The 23,471-nt window shown below is 40.9% G+C and overlaps 1 protein-coding gene across 3 annotated transcripts in view; it reads left to right on the forward strand.

Annotated features, from left to right (window-relative positions):
- The first annotated feature begins 10,973 nt into the window (after window positions 1–10,973).
- The window catches only part of LOC311061049 (tropomyosin alpha-1 chain-like), a 39,581-nt gene continuing 27,083 nt past the window's right edge, over window positions 10,974–23,471 (forward strand). For all 3 annotated transcript variants that reach the window (XM_084079532.1, XM_084079533.1, XM_084079531.1), the window contains exons 1-2: window positions 10,974–11,260; window positions 16,325–16,450. In XM_084079532.1, coding sequence (XP_083935658.1) covers window positions 11,147–11,260; window positions 16,325–16,450 — 240 coding nt within the window. In that variant the 5' untranslated portion in view covers window positions 10,974–11,146. The remainder of the gene's footprint in view (window positions 11,261–16,324; window positions 16,451–23,471) is intronic.

Consider the following 23,471-nt stretch of genomic DNA (forward strand, 5'->3'; position numbering starts at 1 on the left):
TACCAACCGACAGCAATGATATAAGAGATAAGTGGCAGATCAATCAGTTCAATATTGACTATAGTTCAATATTGACAGTTCACTGTCACAATCACAGATTTACTGTGCGTGTGTGTGTGTGTGTGTGTGTGTGTGTGTGTGTGTGTGTGTGCGTGCGTGCGTGCGTGCGTGCGTGCGTGCGTGCGTGCGTGCGTGCGTGCGTGCGTGCGTGCGTGCTTGGAGGGGGGGAGCTTACTGTAAGCTGGGCCAGTATTTCCCAAACTATTGTAATTGATTGTGTTCTGGCTCGGATCAATGCAACTCACAAATACTTTAAGTTTCTATTTATTAGTATCACAATGTATTCAAAATTGTAACATTTTTTTTAAATTATCATTAACATCTTAGTGTTTTCCAATAATATCAGGGCCCACTTGCAATATCCTCACGGACCAGCAGTGGGCCCCGGCCTACAGGTTGAGAACCATTGCATTCAAGTATAAATGTATTGAATGCTTTATTAACAGTTTGCAAAGACAAGCACAGGGAAGGAGGTTCAATACCAGGTCTGTTAAGAGGATTTAAAACCCAAGAAGCACTATGGCTTGTTTCCATTCCTTTGTACTCAATTCATCGAAACATTTAATGACAGACAAATATGCAATACTATGCAAAAACATCATATAAATGAGTAGAAGGCTTTGACTTTTTACAGGGGCAAGTTCCGAATACAAGTTCCGACAGATACATGGGTGTCTTTGTGGTGTAATGTATCTTGTAGACCAGGCCCATTGCAAGTTGCTGTACTCTGTCCTCTACCCTGAGCAGACCCCTAGAAAATTGAGCAGGGGTTAAATGAGTTGTAGATGTACGGCCAAGCAGTAGTCTGACCAGTTGTTTTGGGATGTCTGGAGCCTTGTTTTTAAGGCCTTTGTGGTGCTATGGTACCATGAGGTGCATGCGTAGTTGAAGCATAGTTGAAGTGACATTGGATGAGTGCTCCTGCTAGAGTCCTCAATGTATTCTCTTGCTGACCAGAGAGGAGATCTTGTACAAAAATCTTGTTCTTTGGTTGACTTTTTTGATTACTTTTGTTGCTTTTTTAAGATTTGTGTCTAAAATGCAACGCAGGGAAGTAATGTCCTCTTTTCTTGAGGTCACATTGTCACCCACCTTTACTGTGAAGCCGTCGGCCTTGCAGAGGTTTATTTTGGACCCAAAGAGAATGGATTTATCCTCAAATTTGCCACAAACATTAACTTGATTTGAATTGTCTCTCTGCCTCTCTCTCTCTCTCTCTCTCTCTCTCTCTCTCTCTCTCTCTCTCTCTCTCTCTCTGTTTGTCTCCCTCTTTCTGCACCAGTCTATATTTCTCTTCGGTGTTTCTCCACACCAACAACAGGATGAATTGGTCTCCACCCCACAACCATACTGAGCTCTATGACTGAGCAAACATCTGACATAATTCTCACCCACTGAAACATGTTGTGTGGCAAAGGACGCTCACACAGACAAGACTATTCCACTGCCCTGAGGACGTTGAATAGACACATTGTCAGCTGTCTGCTCGGAAAGATAGACGTTTTAGATAGTAGAGTGTACTGATGAAACCAAGGGCAGAAAGACGAGAGACATAAGAGACAAGACCAGGGAGTCGGATTTGAACTCTGCTGGCTGGCAAGGACATCACTGACCGAGCCACCAGGCCTGGATGGACTTAACTGTCCCCTCATGTAGCCTTCTGATGTCTTGCTATCAGACAACATTAGAAATGAATTAATACCAGCACAGCCATCAAGTCCTGGACCAATGGCAGGCTAAAGTAAGGGTCATTGTGAGGTATTAACCACTAATGCCCTATTTAATTTGTTTGTACCATGAATAACAAGCTCATAACTCGAGCCAAATGATTGATAGTTAGGAACCAATTGGACCCTTATGAGTCTGTAACTCCAAGAGTGTACATTTGTAGACTCTCAGAGTTACATTAACACTGAAGTTACTACAGGGCAGATTAGGGGTCCCAGAGATCAAAATGGTATCAAATGGGGGTCAGTGGCCTAATCTTAATGCATATCAAACTGGGGTTCCTTGGCATACCTTTTGAAAAGAGGGTCCGCGAGCTAATTTGTGTCAATTTGGGGGCCTTGACATGAAAAAGTTTGAAAAGCACTGATCCACAGTATGACAGAACTATGACATAGGACTCCATGTGATATGCTATTTTCACTATATCAAAACATGTTTGGAGGATTTTAAGATTTTTTGAGAAGTTTCTTAGTTTGAAAGTGTTTAACAGGACAGCTATATGACAGAACATAGCACAGAACATAGAACATAGCACAGAATTACATGTAAGAAAACAACAACAACAAACAAAACATTAGTTCCCTTCTGTACACAATTCAAACGCATGCAGTAAGTTTAATAAAAGCCCAGTCCTTATCAAAGCTTTTCCAAAGAACTCAATTCAACTCAAAATGTATTTATAGAGCACATTCATGCTGCAGAAAAAGTTCTGTCACCTCTGTTTTTTAACCTAGTCTTAGGCACGACCATCAGCAACCGGTCGGCTGACCTTAGAGCTCTGGGTGGGATGTAATCATGTAGAAGATCTACAAGGAAGGGGAGAGCTAGCCCCCTTTTAACTTTAAAAGCTTAACATCGATTCTAACGCGCACAGGGAGCCAATGGAGCGAGGCCAAAGGAGTAATGTGATCCCGCCTCTTTTTGCCGGTAAGGAGGCAGGCAGCAGCGTTCTGGAAGCGCTGCAGACGCCTAAGCAACGACTGACCTATGCCAATAGTTGAGTCTGGTTGAGATGAAGGCATGTATAACCCTCTCTTGACCGCTGGGGGAGAGATAGGCCTTGATGAGAGATCAATGTCCTCTCATCTTCAATACCTGAATAAGCAGTATAACCTAAAATAATTACAGTTCTGTTCTTTTAACCTAATGGCCCTCAAACTGTAAGTCTGTAAGTCTATGATCTGTAAAATAAGTGCATCACATTGGCACTCGGAAAATAAACACCCAATATTGGTATCTGATAGGCTAATGGAAATGGCATCATAAAACTGGTACAGTAGTTCGCGTCCTTGATTATATTGGCAGAGCCACGTTATAAAGCTGAACGTGGCTCTCTGTAAACAAGGTCCAATTTCATTGTGAATATTGATTTACAAAGACAGATTCTGATAACCACCGTGCAATTGTTCTATATTGATTCATTTCACAAGATCAAAGAGTTTGTTTACAATATTCAGGACCTTCCATGCAGTTATAGGGGATAGCAAATGTGTGCACCCAGTCAGGTCCAGTCCTATGGAATGTATGGAATGCATGTGCTGATAAAAACGTATTTAGAATATTGATTTGATGCTCATATTAACCGTAGGAATTATTACGTTGTTTTCCATACATTCCATAGGGCTGGACCACACATGGACAAATGACATCGGTGGGCGTTGTCCCCTGAGTGAAAGATGAACTATTTCTAAAATAAATTAAATATTTAAGGTGTTTTAAATTGAAAAAAATGGTGTTATAGAGGGCAATTATAATGTATTATGGCATATAAGGCTTATTAGCCAGGGATCCTTTTAAATTGATTCTAGATAGAACAGCTAAGAGGGTTGTGGGCACTCCACTTTGCATCATGCCTATAACAATGCCCCTTAGCTGTTATAAAATAACTCTAAACCACAGGCTTGTGTGGCTTAATCCTTTGTTAGGTCACTCCTGCCCACACACACTGATGACATTTTGTGTTGAATTTACCCCATGATTAAACGCTAAAGAATGTCGGACAAGTGAGTGCGACCCTCCCTCCAATGTCCAACCCTAATCTACCTAGACACTCATCCTGCATGACTATGGTGCAGCAGCGTATCAAAGTGAGTGAAATTCACTGCATTCCCTGGTAACAGCCTTATTTGCGTGATTTAGGGTACGGTCACACATCTGTGGCAGAAGGATTCCCCAAACAGGTTTACAGGTATAAAGAAGTGGGTACAAATACATTTTCGCACAAGCTCCCATCATTTGTGCTTTTCAGGAAAGGGACGAAGAATAGAGATAGCTAAAGAAAGAACAAGGAAAACGTATTGAAGTATTCATGATACGTAGGAAGTAGAGTAAAATATACAGTAGATGTACAAAACAGGTCACATATTGCTGCTATACCATGAGTAGAGTACTGTATGTGGATACATACAGTACATAGAGAGCATGGCTAGAAGAGTGGTAATGGCATGAGGCAGTTACAATGGCGGCATACAATATATAGTAGCTGATATTACATGAGGTTAAAATAGCACTGTAGCCAACCTATGCACGGAACTTCCGTGCATAGGTTGGCTACAGTGCTATTTTAACCTCATGTAATATCAGCTACTATATATTGTATGATGACGGAACCAGAAACGCTAGTTTCCCATGTTGTGGGCAGTGCTTGTTTTCTGGTGTGTAGTTTGTTTGACTTACGCTGGAGTGGTTGGCTCACTGAAAGAGAACTACAAGCAAAATGGCTGCCAAGTGGGGTCAACCCAAGCACTTCTTTCCTATGGGTGGATGCCCGGTCAAAGTTCACCAATGCTGAACTCCTGTCACGGTCCGCTCCTCGGGCCGTGTACTGTGCCCTTATTATTTGGACCTTGAATGCCCTTATATGGTGTTGAACTCTTAAGGGCTGTTCTGTAGGCCTGTGTAGGCCATTGTTCATGATGTTCTGTATACTCTTGCATTGTTGTAACTCTGTTGCCATTTGCCTTGGTTCTCCTTGTACTTTTATTGTGTAGTTATGTTCCTAGTTTTCCTGTCTCCTGTCTAGTTGTTGCTACCTGTCTTGTCTCACCTCCCTTTGATTAGTTTGTTCTCCACCTGTGTCCTGTTAGTCTCCCAGCCAATACCTGTGTTGATTGTCTTTGAGTTCACCTGTGTCCAGTTAGTCCTGTGTCTATTTAAGTCCTCTGTTTGCATCAGTTCCCTGTTGGTTCGTTGATTGTAGTCAGTGTGAGTTTATGCCAGTCTTTTTATCCTCACTCATTGTTGCCTTGTGTTATATTCCCCTAGCTTTCCCAGTCTAGTTTTCCCGTTACTCCTGTTTTGTCTATTTCGTGTTCTATCTGATTACCCGGTGACTGACTCTGCCTGTACCTGACGTTGTTTGCTGCCAACTCCTTTTGTGACAGTGTTAATAAACACTTTGATTCGAGCTGCATTGCCTCTGCCTCTCATCTCGCACTTGGGTCCTACACCTCCCTGCCTCGCACCGTGACAACTCCACACTTCAGAAGCCTTGAAAGTGGTGCCTCAAAACACCTCCACCCCCTTGCTCCCTTAGAATGGAAGTGAATGGAACGCTGGCGTCACACTACATCCAATCATCCCCAAAATGGAATCACATTTTGAAGGGCCTCTAATGGCCGACACCACCACATCATGACCATCATGACATCACCACATAAATGATACCCAAAAAAAAGAGAGGTAAAGCCAGCAGCGTCGCATTGGAGCAGTATTATTTATTAACCTCATATGTCTGGAAGAACAAAACACTTGATGACATTGTTATTGACTATTAGATTTTTTTTGTTTTGTTCTAGACATAGCTAATGTTCTGGGCACTTTATTTTATATTGTGAAAACGTCCGTAGACTTTCTAACCCGGAAATACCCGTTTGTTTACAAACATTCTGGTCTAGAGCGCACCTCCAGGCACACTTTCACTTCTGCCCATAGGGGGGGTGCCTCGCACCGTTTGACTCGTACAAACTATATCCCCCCCTCAGCTTTGTGACCTGATGGCTGCACCCCATGACTGACAGCCCTGGGTAGGCGACCCGGCCCGGCGGAGATATACGCACTTTTAATTGACTTTTTGTTTGCTTCTCTTCTTGACCATACTGAGTTTTCTTTCCGCCGTTCTACGGCCGTCCCCTATTATAATCCGGAGGACAATGTCATCCAAGAGAGGTGTATTAATATCACTGGTGGGGCGGTGTGGGGTGCATAACTGGCATAGTGACTTACAGTGTTCCTCCTCCTCTGTCCCCCGTCCTCTGTCACTATAGGCCACCAGGCCCGTTATGGACAGGCCGCCGTTGGCAGGGCCAGGTGACGAGGCTTGTGAGAGGAAGGCCAGGCTTTGGGTTACACGGACCGACATTCCTCCCTTCTTTGTGTGTGCGAGTGCGTGCGTGTGTGTGTGTACGTGCGCGTGCGTGCGTGCGTGTGCGTGTGCGCGCGTGTGTGTGTATGTTTTTTTCTTTCTCTCCATTGCTATGGCTGTTTAGGAAAAGCAATTGCCTGAGGTAGCTATCAAAGCTGGCTCAAGCTCAGTGAAATATCATTTCGATGACAAAGAAAATGCTTTGCTATCCCAGACTATACAATCACTATCTGCTGATTTATTGAATTGAATTGAATTGAGTTGAGTTGAGTTGAGTTGAATTGAATTGAATTGAATTGAATCGAATCGAATCGAATTGGCTTAGGCAATGGTTCTAAAAGTGGGGTCCGAGGTCCCCCAAGGGGCCTTGAGGAGGGGCCCAGCAAAATGATTGATAGTTAGGAACCAAATAATGGACCCTTACCATTCTGTAACTCTGAGGGTGTACAAATTGAACCAAATGTTCTGTAACGTGTACAAATGGAACCAAATGGACCCGTACTGAGGATTTTACAGTGTAGATTGGGGTCCCAGAGATACAAATGGTATGAAAATGAGGGTCCTTGAAATAAAAAAAAAGGTTCACAACAATCATTGGACTAAGGCGCATATTAAATCTACACATGACTGTGACGTTTGCTTGCAATCCCAGAACTAAGTCTTTATCTGACCTCTGCCGCCTGGCGTTGAGACATACTTGACCTTTGACCTTCGACCTAACATTAACAGCTACGCTGCTATGCTAACCTTTCCAGGTGTCAGTGTTTTAACACCGTCTTCTGAGTCTCCAGCTATCAACTTTACAGTCAAATGGAAGCATGTGTAAAGATCTCCTCAGCAGGCCCCCCCCCCCATCCCCATCCCCGAATGGACAGCTGTCGTTGAATTGCATAGTCAACTGTTTAGGTAATTATGCCTGTCAATTTACAATGAATTATTTTTAACACAATATTCACCTCAGTGTCACGACAAGTACTCAGGTTGTGTCCTCAGTGAGTCGTCTTAGAGACACTCCATTCTAATTGGACAAGAATACATTTAGAGGGTCTTTTGTTTCCTCCCTATGCACCCTACTAGTTACAAAAATGCCTCCCTGTCCAACCTTTAACTAGTAAGTTACTAAAGCTGCAGTTCACAAATAATTCTTCTCCCCTACCTCTGAAGTCTGCTTCTGAATTTACTACCGACGGAAGGGTGATAAGGGAGCAGATATGGCCCCTACTTCTCGACGCGTATGAGACACCCTAGCCCAGGGTTTCTCAAAATGTTTAATTTCAAGGACTGCCATTTTCATACGTTAGGCCACAGACCCCTATTTGATACCTTTTTTTTTTTTAAATCTCTGGGAATCCACTCTGTAATAAATCCTCAGTGTTCTCTCAACTCTGAGAGTGTACAAATGGCTCCTCAAGAATAGCCTGGTAAATCCCCCCCTCCCCCTTCCCGGAAATCTCATTTGCATTTGATTTCACTCCTGATATCAAATGGAAATCAGATATCCGGAGGGAGGGGGTTACCAGGCTACCTTAAGAACACTCTCAGAGTTATATAGAGTCATAAGGGTCTGTTCGGACTTGACCCTCCAGTTTGTTACTTCTCTAAGAATTTTAATAAACACCAGCTCAGGTATTTGACTATAGAGAAGGAAACACTGGCACTTTTTTTTAGGTGTACGTGGGGTTCAGTATACATCCTGTGGTAGTTTATACAGACCACAACCCCTTCGTTTTTCTATGCAGGATGAGTAAGCAGAACCAGCAACTCATACGCTGGTCCCTCATTGTACATTAGAACATAGAATCTAGTCATACGGCATAAGAAAGGTTCTGAGGATTATATTGGCAGACGCTCTCTCTCGTAGACTGTGATGTTTTGTTGTGTTGCCACAAACATTATTTTGTTTGTGTCTTTAAGGTGGGAGGTGTTAAGCATATTGCTGTGGGGCATGTCTGTCTGTCTGTCTCTCACCTACAGGTCCAGCTCATTCAATCAGTCAACAATCAGTTAACTCCGCCTCAAACCACCGGTTGGTCCTCCACTCATCGGCCCACCAATCCTCTTGAGCCATTTCCCTTATATAAATCACCTGTGTACTTATCGTCGCTTGCTTTCCCTCCTGCCATGCTTCCACTGCAGTCCCCAAGATAGTTTTGTGATATTTCCTTGTTTGATCCAGTCCCAATAATTCATTTTAGTTTTGTAACATTGTTTGATAAACCATCCATTATCGCAGGGAAGGGTAGATTAGTTCCGCGGTACCCATCACATTGTACACACGTCTGTCTTTTCTGTTAGTTTCAGTGCCAAAGGATGTCATTTCTTTCGGTAGTTAGAGTAGTTCGGTTTTAATTTCTCTTTTGGTTAGTTTGTTATTTTATTTAGATAAAGCGTTTTTTTATTGTACTTTACCTTTTTGCACCACCAGTCCTTTTCCCTGTCTTTTTTGTTTGTTTTGTTATTGGCTTACTGTACCTTTATTTTTTAGCACCGAGTTTCCTGAGAAGTGTCCACTCGACTATGTGTGTGAACAGAGAGGGCTATGGGGGGTGGATTATTCCTATGTGTACAGTTTGTGAATGAAGCCACACAAATCAAAACATGGTGTTCAGTGGCGAGGCTGCAAAATGTACACTGATTGACTGCTCACGATACTTGTGTTCACATACTAGTGTTATGACAGTCTATCCCATTGCCTGAACAAATGGAAATACTTCACTTAGGCCATCGGCTGATTCACAGGAACAATGTTGTATATTTTTGGTGAAAAAAGAAAATAAAAGATTTCAGCTACAGCCCAAGTTTTACATAGTCAGTGTCACTTTCACTTCTACTTCACCAGGCATTTCAGGCTTTCATGTTTCGTGCCAACATGAGCTGTGGTTGATACACTCTTGATGGCACTCAATTGCTCAAGACACAGTTGCTGGCACAACTCTCAAGTTTCTCAAAGAGTCACAGGCGGCGTTACTGTGAGCTGATGGTAGGTGTGACGTTCCACCTCATCAATCCACCTCCCAGGGGTCTAAAGAGATACGATACCCTAGTCCTTGCTGATAGAGAAAATGTGCCACTACAAACTACTTACTTCAAATGCTTGCCTGTACCGTACAATACTGTAATATACTATACTGTATCATAGTACCTGGCGGCCATAGCTGAATGGTTAAGAAAGCCCGCCTAGAAAGGCAAAGGTCCCAGGTTCAATTCCACGCCTCAACAGTGTGTCGAAGTGTCAAATTGAGCAAGACCCTTAACCTCTAACTGCTCCCCGAGTGATACAACCAACGGCTGCTCCTAAGATGGGTAAAATGCAGGAGGACACATTTCTCGTAGGCCTATGTGCAAATATACAGTGACAAAAAACACCCCAAGGAGTGGGGACCAAATTATTATTATTGTTACTGTACCGTACTGTACAATGCTGTACGTACAGTGGTTCCCAAACTGGTCAGTTCCCCAAATTATTTTGGGGGGTCCCCAGATGATTAGCTTAATGTGCAGGTGTGCAACATTGTTTTCTCACTCAACAGTAAACAAACCAACATACAGTATCAGTGTATATAGTATAGCACATTTCTAAAGTTACATTTTAATGACTTTTAAGACCTTTTTAATACCAAATCGGCCACATTGTCAAATATTATGTGAGAAAGAGGCAAACATTGTGAAAATAGCCGATCTACAAGCTCACAACGCCTCGCAGTGCGAGCCGTTGTGAGCACATGGTTTGGCTATTTTATCTGTGGAACCGAGTCAAACTAAATATAATGTCTACAATTCCAAGTGCTTGTCAGGGTGGGGGGTCCCCAGTTCAAATATGATTATTTTGGGGCCTGAAAATTGCTTTACACCATACTGTACCATACAGTACTGTACCATACAATAGCATACAGTACAATACCACGTATTGTTGGTGATGCAGAGAAGCAGAATTTAATCTACTGTGTCATTTGAGTCCAGTGTGTCAAGCCAGGAATAGAAATGGCCTGTGTGTTTTATGACGGCTTCTGTCATTGTCTCTGTCATTGTCTCTGCACCATAGGAAGCGGAGGAAATTGACCAGGGCTACATTATATTAAAGGACCACCTTTTAGCCATTAGCAGAGATTGCTCTTCTTAAACAAATGTTGTTTAACGTTTAAGTGTATACTTAAACGTCACTGCCATTCAAGTTGATATGGTGTGGAAAAACACTGTATGAGACTTGTCATTTATATATCTAAAATGTCTGAATGACTCAAATACAGCTATTCAAGTTCATGCATCGATTTGTCAATACGTCCTGGAAAAATAATACCTTGCATACCTAAAAGTGATAAACTCAGTGTATCATTTTAGTAATACACTGAGTTTTAGTTAACATGTTGTAACTTCTGTAACAGAACGTGTTCTGTAACATTCTGTAACATTACATTTTGGGGGGAATGGTAGTTTAAGTAAACTATTGTTGAGAATGGACCATAGGGACACTGGTATGGTCCTTTTCATCCTGTACACTGTATGACAGTGTGCAGAACTCATTTTATAAACAATTTTCAAAATCATAAAATGCATTTTTTGTAAGTTTGGGTCCCGGGGGTCCCTTCCTAGAAATGTAGTGGAGTTAAAGTCAAAAATAAAATAAAATACTCGAATAGTCAAAATATTTACATAAGTACAGTGCTCAATAAATGTGCTGTACTTAGTTACTGTCCACCACTGATGGTCACTGGTCAGGGGAGGGGGATAGAAGACTTTAGGGGGCTTTAGAGTGGGAGTGTCCCTGCACCCTCCCTCCTCTGTCATATAAATGCTCTCCCTCGGTCCTTGTTGGAGTTTGGTCTCTCCTCTGCTCCCCTTTCACTCTCCTCCTCTCCCTCTCCAAGGTCCTGGAGGTCGCCGGTGCTCTCCTCATCTCTCCTGCCTCTTTCGCTCGCTTCTCTGCCTCTTAGATCTTTCGCTAGATCTTTCACTTCGACTCCGCCGAAAAGCCCCCCGAAGAAAACCTCGTCAACCATGGAGGCCATCAAGAAGAAGATGCTCATGCTGAAGCTGGACAAGGAGAACGCTCTGGACCAGGCGGAACAGGCCGAGACGGACAAGAAAGGAGCCGAGGAGAGGAGCAAGCAGGTGGGCCCCCGAGCGTCTGGGAGGAGGGGTCTGACATAACAGCAGTGTTGGGTCTCCTTCTACCTCAATCTGTGTTTGGGTTAGACAAAGCTCTTTGACCCATTAAGACCGGGAACGCATCTGTGTCGTTTTAGATTTCTTTGGCTGTTTTTGAAAGTTTGTTGAAAGTTTGTGCAAATCTTTTGGATATATATTTTTTTAAGCGAACATTTGTAACTCAAATCTTTGCTTCTGGGGATTCTACAAATGTCTTCTAAATCTTAACAGTTTTTTGAAAAAAAACATATGTCGCTATAATCAGTGGTTCTCAACCTTTTTCATGTCAAGGGCCCCCCAAAATTATATGTATTTGGATTTTGGCCGCGGCCCCCCATCTCAAAATATTCTGTTCCAGCCAGGGACCTACAGAAGCAACGATTTGAGTTACAAATGTTCGCTTTTACAAACAAATATATATATTCAAAGATTTGCACAAATGTTCAAGATTTTTTCAAAAATAGCAGATCTAGGTTGTATACTGTATCTGCTATTTTTGAATGGCCAAAGTATAGAATAATGGTTTTAAGTGGTTACACAGATGTGTTCCCGGTCTTACTGGATTAAGAATGCATGCAATGGTTCTGGTTAACAGGTACCTGGACATGGATACACTCGGCAGTATCTCTGAGAGTCTACACACTCAGAGTTTTCAGTTCAACAATCTGTGGAGGCTCTCAGTTTGTTAGGACTTAAAGGAGACACACCATATATTTCACTTTTTTTAATTGTTTTGGTATTTTTTGGGCTCCCCAGTGTCTCTTGTACCCCAAAAAATATATTTTTTTAACATTCAGTCATTCATTCTCATTTCAGAGATTTTCAAAATGGGCGTGTCTGAACAAGCCGTCTCAGAATGGCAAGTTTGCTTACATCACCAAACTTTCTGCCCATGTATTTTGATGTATTCTGAGTATTTAGAATTGCTCAGTAGCACCCCTCTGCCCAACAGGACGTTTCGGTATTGCAGCTGAAAGTGCTTTATAAGCCTGAGAGAATTGACTTGGGATGAGTATATCTCATGATTTAGGCTGACTTGATTTAGGCTCAAACCTTTTGAAAATGGTTTGAGGGACATACACCATATGATATTAAATATCAAATATTTTTTGGTGTGTCTCCTTTAAACTACCGTCATCGAGCTGTGGATTTGCCATAAAGGAGCACTTTGCCCATTTTCAATCTCATCTTCGTAAAATTGGTCCTCACTAAATGCTCATTATAAGATGGCACCATTTCTGTCTACTCCAGTGGTTCGCAGTGTGGGGTCTGGGGACCCCCCAGGTGTCCTTTATCAGTTATGGGTCTGTAAATCAGAGATTGTACATTTGTGTAGTCTCTGAGTTAAAGTAACACTATGGTGTTGATTGGGGTCCCAGCGATAAATGTTTTTATAACATTTTAATTTAAAGGTCCGTGGCCTAATGCATATCCAACTGGGGATCCTTGAAAGGTACATTTGAAGGTTGAGAATCTCTGATCTCTGTGTCTGAGATTTAGAGCAAAGCCGTCGTGCTCACTGTTCTTTTTTAATACTGGTACTGTGTCTCATTGGTAGGCTATGGACAGTTCAGAAACCTGCTTATACCTGCTTTTCTCTTCCTGGAAAGTTAATCAAAATCAAAATCAATCTTGTTTGATATGACCACCCATAATGTCATCGGTAGGCACACTTTCAAACCATCCACAGTCCACCTCTGAGACACAGAGCATCTGGACAGATATGGTGCCATCCTATAGTGAGCATTACTGAAGTTCTGTATGTGGAGATGAAGTTGAAAAAGGTCAAATGTTCCTTTAACTAACGCAATACAAGTTTAATTAAGGCACAACTTATCCTGCTATACTGAATTTTTCAGTATTTTTGAGTTTTCAAAACATGTCCATTTGGACAAAATAAAAGTATTTGTATTTGTTTCAGTCTCTCTAAATTGTCGACAGTCCTGTGCGATATTTCATCAATAGAGGACTGAAGTTACTTGCCATTTAAAAGGCATATTTTCACACTTTCAATTGTTTTCAAAATGACACTGAAACAGAAAAGTGTTATCAGTTGTCAAGGGCTAGGCCGCACCACCTGTCTCTCCCAATTCGGTTCAGGACATTTCAGAAACCTATTATAGTGTCACTGACAATGGCCTGGATGAATGCTAGGTTCAAGAATAGGACCATCTGTACCAACAGCCTGTCCCAAAGGTCTAGAGGTCAAATGAGCCGCATACCCATGACTGTGTGGTTGATGAGACTATAGCAGCTAGTGTCTATAGCTGCTATTTGCATTCCAAAGCCAGAACAGTCTAGCGTTCAAGGCTAAGTTCTGGTTCATACGTTCTGTTGCTCGCCGAAAATAGCCGGTCCACAAAACTCACAAACACTGTTGGGGAGTAACTAATTACTACGTAATATATTACCTGTAATATTGTTACTTTCCCAAGTAACTAATAGTGTAACTTAATTCCAAAAGAGTAATTATATTACAGTTATTAATCTAAGTATATCTTTGAGTTACTAAGTTACAAGAATGTGGTTTGTTTTTGACAGAGATAGACTATATAAAACCTGTAATTTATACTCCATAGTAGGAGATTATCATGCATTGTCACATGCATAAAAATAACAGATGTACAAGATATCAACATGATGAAATTCGTTTAAATGGTATCTTGTAGATATGTTCATTTTAAGCATGCGCCCTATCGCAAAATTATGACGTGTTGTTAGCGTGTAGGCCTACAGTACATGCAGGTCAGGGAAGCAAAAGTATATATTGTACTCTTTAACTAGTTACTCTTGATACTAAGTAATCCGTAATGTACTGTAATATCATTACTTCTTAAAGGTTTAATAACTGACTAATAACTTCTTACTCATGCTGACTAACTTGCCCATCACTGCTCTCAACGCGCCACGTTGTGAACTTGAGGATCGGCTATTTTTGGCACAATACACCGTCTTACAACGGAGTATCAAATTAATAGAAGGACTGTCGGGGCGATGTAGCACTGATCTCCCTGGATGTAGGCCGTACAGTATGATAGATGATGACAGGAGACAGTCCACACATGGCGTATTTATAGAGCCCGGGCCAGTATTCCGAGCATGACCGCCCTGTAAGCGCTGATTGACAGAAGCATTCACACGGATTGTATTAACCTTCAAGTAAACCGTTATAATGCCTTTAAATTTAGAACCGCTATTTGCTTTTGCTTTGTTTACTGCTGGGGTCTTCAACGTTTTCAGGCCAAGGACCCCCTAGCTGAGAGAGAGATGAAGCAGGGACCCCCTCTATATTGTATAAAATTGTGTTTCAGATAAACTTTTGCTGCTTTTTTTCCCCTCTACTCCTATAACTCTTTGCCAAAAATAGCCGATCTACCTGTATCTACTTGTAGATCTGCTATTTTTGGCTAAAGTTCTCCTCAGAAAAGGGATGCTAGGGTTCAAGTGGTTAATGTAAAAAGAAAAATCACATCACACAAAGATTTGGCGGACCCCCTGTAGTAACTCTGAGGACCCCCTGTTGAAGACCCCTGGTTTACTGAATATGGGCAGGGGCCATATTCGCACTTGCAAGTCGCTCTGATTAAGAGCTTCTGCTGAATGCCTAAATTGTAAATTTGTATCGTAAATTAATTTGGGCAGAACCGTCAATATCGACGTCGATATTCTAAATGTACATCTGATACTTAACTACACACCTTTCATGCTGTTTTACATGTGTGGTGAAATGTGTTAGCTATTGAATCTGGCTACGATTCTTAACTAAAAATTAGATACAACTCGCAACTCACGATTCAGACTACAAACTAGGTGCTGAAACCTTGAATTAGTAAATAGAAATGAAGAATGCCACGGCATAAATTGTCAAATTTGAAGTGCTGTCCTTGCCTTCTTCATTCCAATCCCTACTGAATCAGCAGCGGTAACAGAAACTAACGATACAATGACTTTTCGGCTAATAGTCAAGTAGACAAAACATACTGCACATTTGACAAAGAGACACAGATTGCTGTGATGGAAGTAGTTGAGCTCACTAAGTAATCAAAGGCTTCTCAAAAGTGACAGTATGTTAGCAATAGGCTCTCTGCATAACTGTAGTCCCAGTTTTCCAGAAGGTGGTAAACCGGTTTCCTATTCCGGTTCATTTTCCCATAGCTTCATTTGATTGGCTGGCAGCAGATTTGAATAGGAAACACACACTTGTATTTCCAATTCAAATCTGCTGCCAAGCCAATCTAGAAAAACAGGACTATAATTATACACAGAGCCTTTACTATCGCATACTACTTGGAGGAACACTACAAACACAGCGTTTTTTGGTCAAATGAAGTTAGACTAAATTAAAATAAATATGAGATTAGATGAAAGTTAAATGGTTTAAAGATGGATAAAGCCTCGATAAAGGCCTGAAGTCGTAATTTATAGAGCAGACCTTGTAATTAATAAACAAAATTAAATGTTATTAAAAACAATGAGTAACATGTATAGCAGCATCAGAGACCCTGAATGCAAAACCATTATAGTAATCTCTTCATGAGGCATTTCTATCATGACAGGAGTGGTCTTTAACAGGATGACAATGCCTCCATGAAGCTAGACGTGGAAATGGGTAAATAATGAGCTCTGGCTTTTAGACTCACCTTTTTGCACGTAAGAATTGGAGAAGTTCCATTCCGGTCGCCAGAGAAAACATTGGCAATACATTGTATGTTTCTGACAAGCCAGCTGCTGACAGCGCTCCTGCCTTAAACATTTGAGAGTAGCCTACATTTGAAGAAACATACAATGGCAATGCCTTTTCTCTGGTGGCTTGGAAGTTCATAAGAAACTAGCGAAAGAACTCAGACAGTTCACACAAAGTTGTGTTTCCATGTTGTTATATGAGAGACCACTTCCATTATGATGAACATTCCTCAACCTAGAAGTGGATTATAAAACAACCTGGTTACAAATTAAAACAAAACAGACTCTCTGCCAAACAGATAGTAGCTCACTGTCTCTGACCTCTGTGACCTTCCTCTCTGTCAGCATGAGGATGAGCTGCTGCAGATGCAGAAGAAGCTGAAGGGCACAGAGGATGAGCTGGACAAATACTCTGAGGCTCTGAAGGACGCTCAGGAGAAGCTGGAGGTGGCCGACAAGAAAGCCGCTGATGTGAGTCCAACACCGCCATCACACTTCAGATGACGCCGAACATTCATTTCGGTCATAATTGTACGTCTAGCCTTCTACAGTCGAAGGCTAGACTGTCTGTCAGTTTGTCTGTCTGTATGTATGCATGTTTGTATGTATGTATGTATGTATGTATGTATGTATGTATGTATGTATGTATGTATGTATGTATGTATGTGTGTATGTATGTATGTGTGTATGTGTCTGTCTGTCTGTCTGTCTGTCTGTCTGTCTGTCTGTCTGTCTGTCTGTCTGTCTGTCTGTCTGTCTGTCTGTCTGTCTGTCTGTCTGTGAAGAAATGTGGTGCTGTTCAGTCGATCAGTGGCAAATTTGTTGTGCACACTGTCAGTAGCCCACAGACGTACTTCCACTGCCCCCCCCCCCTCCCCACACGCACGTGCACACACGCACGCACCCACGCACGCACGCACGCACGCACGCACGCACGCACGCACGCACGCACGCACGCACACACACACACACACACACACACACACACACACACGTGGGGGGGATTGGTCTGACTGAGATAACAATGAATATAAGTACAATCAATGACTAGTGAAATGGATATACAGTACAGACTATCAACAGTGAATAAGAGTGATACTGTACAGTCACCTAGCCTTGAAGAATGGGGTATATGGATTATACTATATCAGTAAATCATGATTTATTTACCTTGTGTTGTTTAAGGATATTGGTGATTTGACGTCTATCTTACATAATGCAGCACTTTGGTCTGCAGAGAATTCTGCATGGAGCACTTTTTTTGTGGCGATGTGAAAAACCGTCTCACATTGTATCCATGACAACTGACTACAGCTCAGCTGATGCTGATTTTGTGTCCCTTCATGGTTACCTAGTGACACATATGTAGGGGATCAAACCAGAAACCCTTCGGTTTTTGGACTTATTTTTCCTCTTTGTGGTTTAGTGAATTCCCATGCAAATGGTAGAGATTACATTTTCATCAGTGATGAGAAGTTGTGGGCATTATACTTAGTTCTAAGTTCAAAAGGTCAAGATTTTGAACTCTTGTCAGTCCCATTTACATCACCGAACGACTACAGTCCAAACTAGATGTTCCACCATTTTGATCTTTTTGGAAATCACATCTCCTCTTAAACTGTTGGCCCTATTGCTACCTCATCTTCTGGGGATCATTATTGGATAAAGCTTATCAAAACTGACATATTTGACGATATCTTACTTAGTTTTGACAACATTGAACTTCAAGCAGGAGTGTCTCAGCACATAATTAGACCAAAGTAATAAAACAACAAAAAAACAACAACATTGTGCCAGTCATCACAAAACCAGCTGAAACATATCCTGAATGTTTAATTCAAATCAACCACTAGGATTCGCTACAAATGCAAAAGAAGGAAAATTATATTATTACATTTATATAATTATTATAAATAATAATTATATAAATTAAACATTGTTTATCCAACTCATTGTATTATACAACTCACAGGATATGTTTTATAACACTCTTGAACCATGTGCCCAAATAAGGGGCACCATCAGCTCCAAACACATGCATGGGTCATGCAAAGTGGGGCATACATTTATGAAAAATCATAAAAAGTTGAAATATGGAGATACAAGGTTTCTGACTGACAGCATAGCAATGATATCAAATTGCATAGGTCCTTGAAATTAAAAAAAAGTTGAGAATTACTGTCTTAATCAATAAAGACAACATATAATAAGAGGGGAAAGCCCCCCTTGTCAACATATATAAACTTAACACAGACTCAGTATGCAGGCACTCGTGTTACAAGACACACTATCATAACAGGCCTCCGCAACAGCAGCATCAAAAACTCTGATTCTGATTCCCTGGATGTCTGTGCGTTTAGCCTGCATGGACCAGCTGTCGAGGGGCTTCACACAGCCCCTATTTTAGTCCTGACGTCAGCCAGCCCGGCCTTGACAGTGAGCCCACCGCGGTCCCAGTCCATTTTTAGGGACAAAGAACGCCCTCCTCGGATCACAGTGACAGCTTTGTCTCACTGTCGTCAGATGCTTGATTTGTAGCCTACTTGGTTGCAGGGATAAAAAGTAGAATCAGCATGTCACATCAGATCAGTATCACAGGTTTACAGGTTTATAGTTTTCAGTTAAGTGGAAGAAGAATAGAGATATGAATGAAAACAGGATAGCAACAGATCAGATAATCAAAAGTTCCTAGTAGAGTGAAGAAAAAGGAATATATCTATACATACAGTATACAAGCAGTGATAGTAAGAGTCAGTGTCCAATACAGTATATGGGGTTCTATTAAAAATATACTTCCGACACAAATACAAATGTTTTTTTCTTTCATCTGTTTCATTTCAGTGTCATGATGATAAAGATACCAAATTATATGTTCTTAAAATATTCCTCAGGCACATAATGGCATTGTTTTTCTTTTGGAATACCTAGACTAGCATAACTATATTTACCTGTAAATAATACTATAATAGCTACAGCAATGACTGAGTGGACCAGTAATTTGACTGTGCTGCTATTTCCTTTGGGTAATTGGTTATCTTACCAAGTCAACACAAAGGAATTCATGCCAGCCTCTCCATATAGAAGTCACACCTGTTGCCATAATTATGGGTGTGCATAAGTACTGTATGTAGCCTACAGGACGCCCTTCAGAGAAAACCATGAGCACTTTAAGCGTATGGGCCTTTCTGGGAGCTCGCACAGGTTTCCATCCAAGTCTGATCTGTGTCTATACTGTACCTGCGTGATTATCACTTATTTTCATATACTTAAGTTATAACCAGTGGTCAGTACTTTTATTCTATGTATTGTAGCCTATGTCATAACGATGAACCACAATGGAAACAAGCCTGCCGGGCGTTTGTTTGTGTTCCTGTACCTCCGTACTGTTTTCAAACATGTTAATAAAGTGTTCAATCAATCAATCAAAAACAAATTAATATATTACTGTAATAGTATTACATTCCTAGGGGACAGAAGTCCCGAGCTGAGCGTGCTCTACTGTCAATAGATTAAGAGAAGGACAGCCGGGTGCAGACTCTCAGTGAACAGTCTATAGAAAGTCCTCACTCAGAAGGTGACTTTTCTTAGAATCTTTTAATTTACCACAGCAGGGTTCATGACAGACTGAGAAAATTCACCTTGTGAGTGTGGACTGTTGCTACTCAAAAGTTAAATAGTAATGTAACTTGTAATGTGACTGGTTACTCCTGATACCACGTTATAAGTAATATAATATTATTACTTTTTAAAGTAAAAACGTGACACGTCGTGAGCTAGTACACGTGGTATTTTTGACCATTTTTGGAAGACGTTTGAACATGCCCGAAATAGGGATGCCAAGTTGAAAGTGGTTCAAAATAGGGATCACATCTGCTGCATGATTGCAGATAACAGTGTTGTCAAAACAAGGCAACTAAATAATTACCAATATATATCGGCCAAACCGATATATATCGGTCTCGCTGTAGTTGTGAGTGTATTTACCGCATTAGTAGAGTATGTGCATACGATTAGTTCAGCGGTGTCATGGTGGCTCACACGCGGATAAACATTCCGAGGATCGAATCCCACTTATGTCCTGAGCTGCCATTCCTCTCTTAACTGAAAATTATCACTTCCAAAGGATCTGTGTAGACCATGCACTACTTTAAGGACAGACGGACAGACAGACAGACAGACAGACAGACAGACAGACAGACAGACAGACAGACAGACAGACCCTATAACATACTTGATAATGATGTGTATAAGATGGGTTTGTGGGAAACATGAAGGAATACAAGAATCATCTGCTTCAAGGACTAGCAACCTAAACACTGAGTCCACACACTAAAGTAACATATTGTATCCCTATACGACCCTGCAAAATCCACTTCACTGTTGGCCGGTTCATCTGTACTATAAGGGACCCTAACATGTCTGGGTATCAAATGAAAGGGGGTCCAGTGACCCCCTTTGTTTTTTTAAGGGGTTCCAAATGGACCCTTATAGGTCTGTAACTCTGAGAGCGTACAAACATTTGTACACTCTCAGAGTTATGGGGTCCTTGAAAGTAAATGTTGGAGAATCACTCACTGATCTAATTTATCAGACATTTTGTTTTCGCACTGGAAAGAAGACCCGGGGGTCTTCTTGTCAATCCCTCGCACTGGGACGGGAATAGCATAATTTCTCCTGGGCTGGTCTTTCTATAAGCCTGGGGTCTCCAATTCAACACAGAGTTCCAAGAGAATGACTCTTGGAAATGGATACAGGCTCATAAGCCATTCATTATCATGGACAAGAAACTCTTGCTAATCTTACATGTTCTCCTCTCAAGTCTCCCTCACTTGCTATCCTCCCTCTGTGTGTGTCCCAGCAGCTATTTGGCATCATTACTCATACTCACCATCAGTGGGCCCGCTTTTAGAACTAGTTGAGATACAAGAGGGGGAACGTAGCCTACTCAGGGATTTTTAAAAAAAAGTAGCAATACTTAATTTGACCAAAAGTACAAAAGTATTACCATCAAAGCGTATAAGATACTACAGTATCAAATGAATCTGATCTACAAGCTCACAACTGAGCTTATAGGCCTACTGTAGATCAGCAAGCTTTGAATAGACAAAGCATAAAGTGGTTAATGTGTGTTTTATATTAATAATCTAAATTGTTTGTACCAATGGTTCTCAAACATTTTCATGTCAAGGTCCTCCCCAATATTTGGCTGCAGACCTCCATCTGAAAATATTGTGTGCCAGAGTGCCCCATAACATACGATTTTGTCAAGATTTGTTTTAAAAATAGCCAAGCAATATACTGTACAAGCTCCCAACGTGTCACACATTGTGAGCTTTAGATCTGCTATTTTTGAATAGCTGAATTTTGCTGGGGACCCCCTGGAACCCCATCAAGGACCCCACTTTGAGAACCCAGTGGTCTGTCAAACTGTTAGAAGTTGATGAATGGAGACATTGAACACAGACATTGACACTGCAGGACAGTGAGGACACAATATGTTTTAAAATCAAAAGGAAGAGTAAATACACAGTCTTTTAATAACAATCACTCATCAGCCTACATTACTCTTTAAATAAACGTGTTATAATAGGCCTACTGTCTGTCTTTCAGAAAAGTTATCATTAGATTCATTACTACTCCAATAATGTCCTTACCGTCATGCAAAGCTGCCATTTGAAAGCAGAGAACTATAAAGTATATATGGCTTATTTTTTTTAAAAGATTGTTGGTAGCACAGACTGTCAGCTGTTGCTCTGCTGCCGACTGCTGTCAGCAGCCTGCCACTGCAGCAGCCTTGTTTTAGAAGCTTGTTTGATAAAAAAAAAAAAAAAGCCCCAGACCCTTAGAATACTGTATGACAAACATTTACCATTAAAATAAATAAATAAACAAACAAATAAATAAACAAACAAACAAACAAACAAACATAATAAGATTAATGAGATTATCTTCCTTTTTGCCACACAAGCGCTGTGGGCGTTTGTGCTTGTCATTACAATACAGGAATGGTTACAGTGTAGACTGGTAACTAATTATCATGTCGTTTTCAGAGAGGCTATTTTGTTTAAATATGGTACAATACAAATATTGGAATGTATTTATTTGTTTCTTTCTTTCTTTATACATTATTTCCCTGTGCACAGTTCAACGCTCCTTGTGAGAACCATTTCTTTAGCACTTTGAAACTGATTTCATTTCAACAACACTGAAGCAGGAGGAAGACATGTACAATATAACTACTGTCTTGCAATTCTGTGCTATAGGTAGACATACATAATTAGACAGAAAGAGTGAATAAGTCCATCAAAATTGTACTTAAGTACAGTTAGTACTTGAGTGAATGTACATAGTTACTTTTCACCACTGCCACTTAACACCATTATGCGGTCAAGATGTTGTGTCTGGTTTTCACCACTAGGTGTCACCCTAAGACTATAAGAGAGTTGTATCCACAGGGTTTCATGGCTTGGCGGTCTTGTAATGCAAGAGGAACAAAAATAGATCAGTTAGTTAGTTTAAACTAAAGCTGTAAATTCTGAATACAACAATTATAATCTTATATAGTAGCCTATAGGCTAACATTTTAGATTTCATTTAACCCTAAAAGTGTAACATTGACAAGTAGGCTACTTGCACAGCAGCACAAAAACGAATTAAAATCAGCTGCAACATTAAAGTGACGAATATATTATAACTCTAGGGTTGTTTCACCGGTGCAGGTAAAGAAAGTAAAGAAATTGAGTACTTTTTCCACCACTGATCACGGGACGGATTGGATAGGAAATGATGATGATGGCATCATGGCAGCAGGAGGATTGCTCAATCCTTGTACATTCTCCTCCCAACAACCACATGTAGCCTGCATCATAATCATCATCATCACTATATAACTGGTTCTGTGGCTAGAACAATGCATCCAAAATAGATGCATGGGTGTTAACTACTCCAGAGGAAAATAATTAAATAAAAACAAAAATAGAAAAAAAGAAATAGAAAATACATGAATGAATGAATGAATGAATAAATACATACATAAATACATAAAATACAAACAAAAAAAACAAATACATAAATAAATACATAAATAAATAAATAATAAAAATATGTATTATTCAGTTCCTTAAGTTTCGTGTAGGCCTATAGGCTATTAAATATTGACTGATGACTTGTGGACAAGAGAACAATAAACTATGATTGATTGTGGACTAGTGGTTCTCAATTTTTTGTTCAAATTCAAATACATTTTGTTCCATTGGACCTGCAAGGGTCCACTTACATTTTAGAAGGAACCCTGAGTGTCCCTGGACCGCACTTTGAGAACCACTGCAGTAGTAGAGATGAAGTAATGCATACAGGCTACAGGGCAGATCCTAGATCAGCACATTCCTATGCGTTGTCTCTGCCAACACTGGGTGGAGAGAGAGAGAGAGAGAGAGAGAGAGAGAGAGAGAGAGAGAGAGAGAGAGAGAGAGAGAGAGAGAGAGAGAGAGAG

Source organism: Gymnoscopelus microlampas, assembly GCF_963454915.1.
Source record: "Gymnoscopelus microlampas genome assembly, chromosome: 15".
In the NCBI taxonomy this organism is placed as follows: domain Eukaryota; kingdom Metazoa; phylum Chordata; class Actinopteri; order Myctophiformes; family Myctophidae; genus Gymnoscopelus; species Gymnoscopelus microlampas.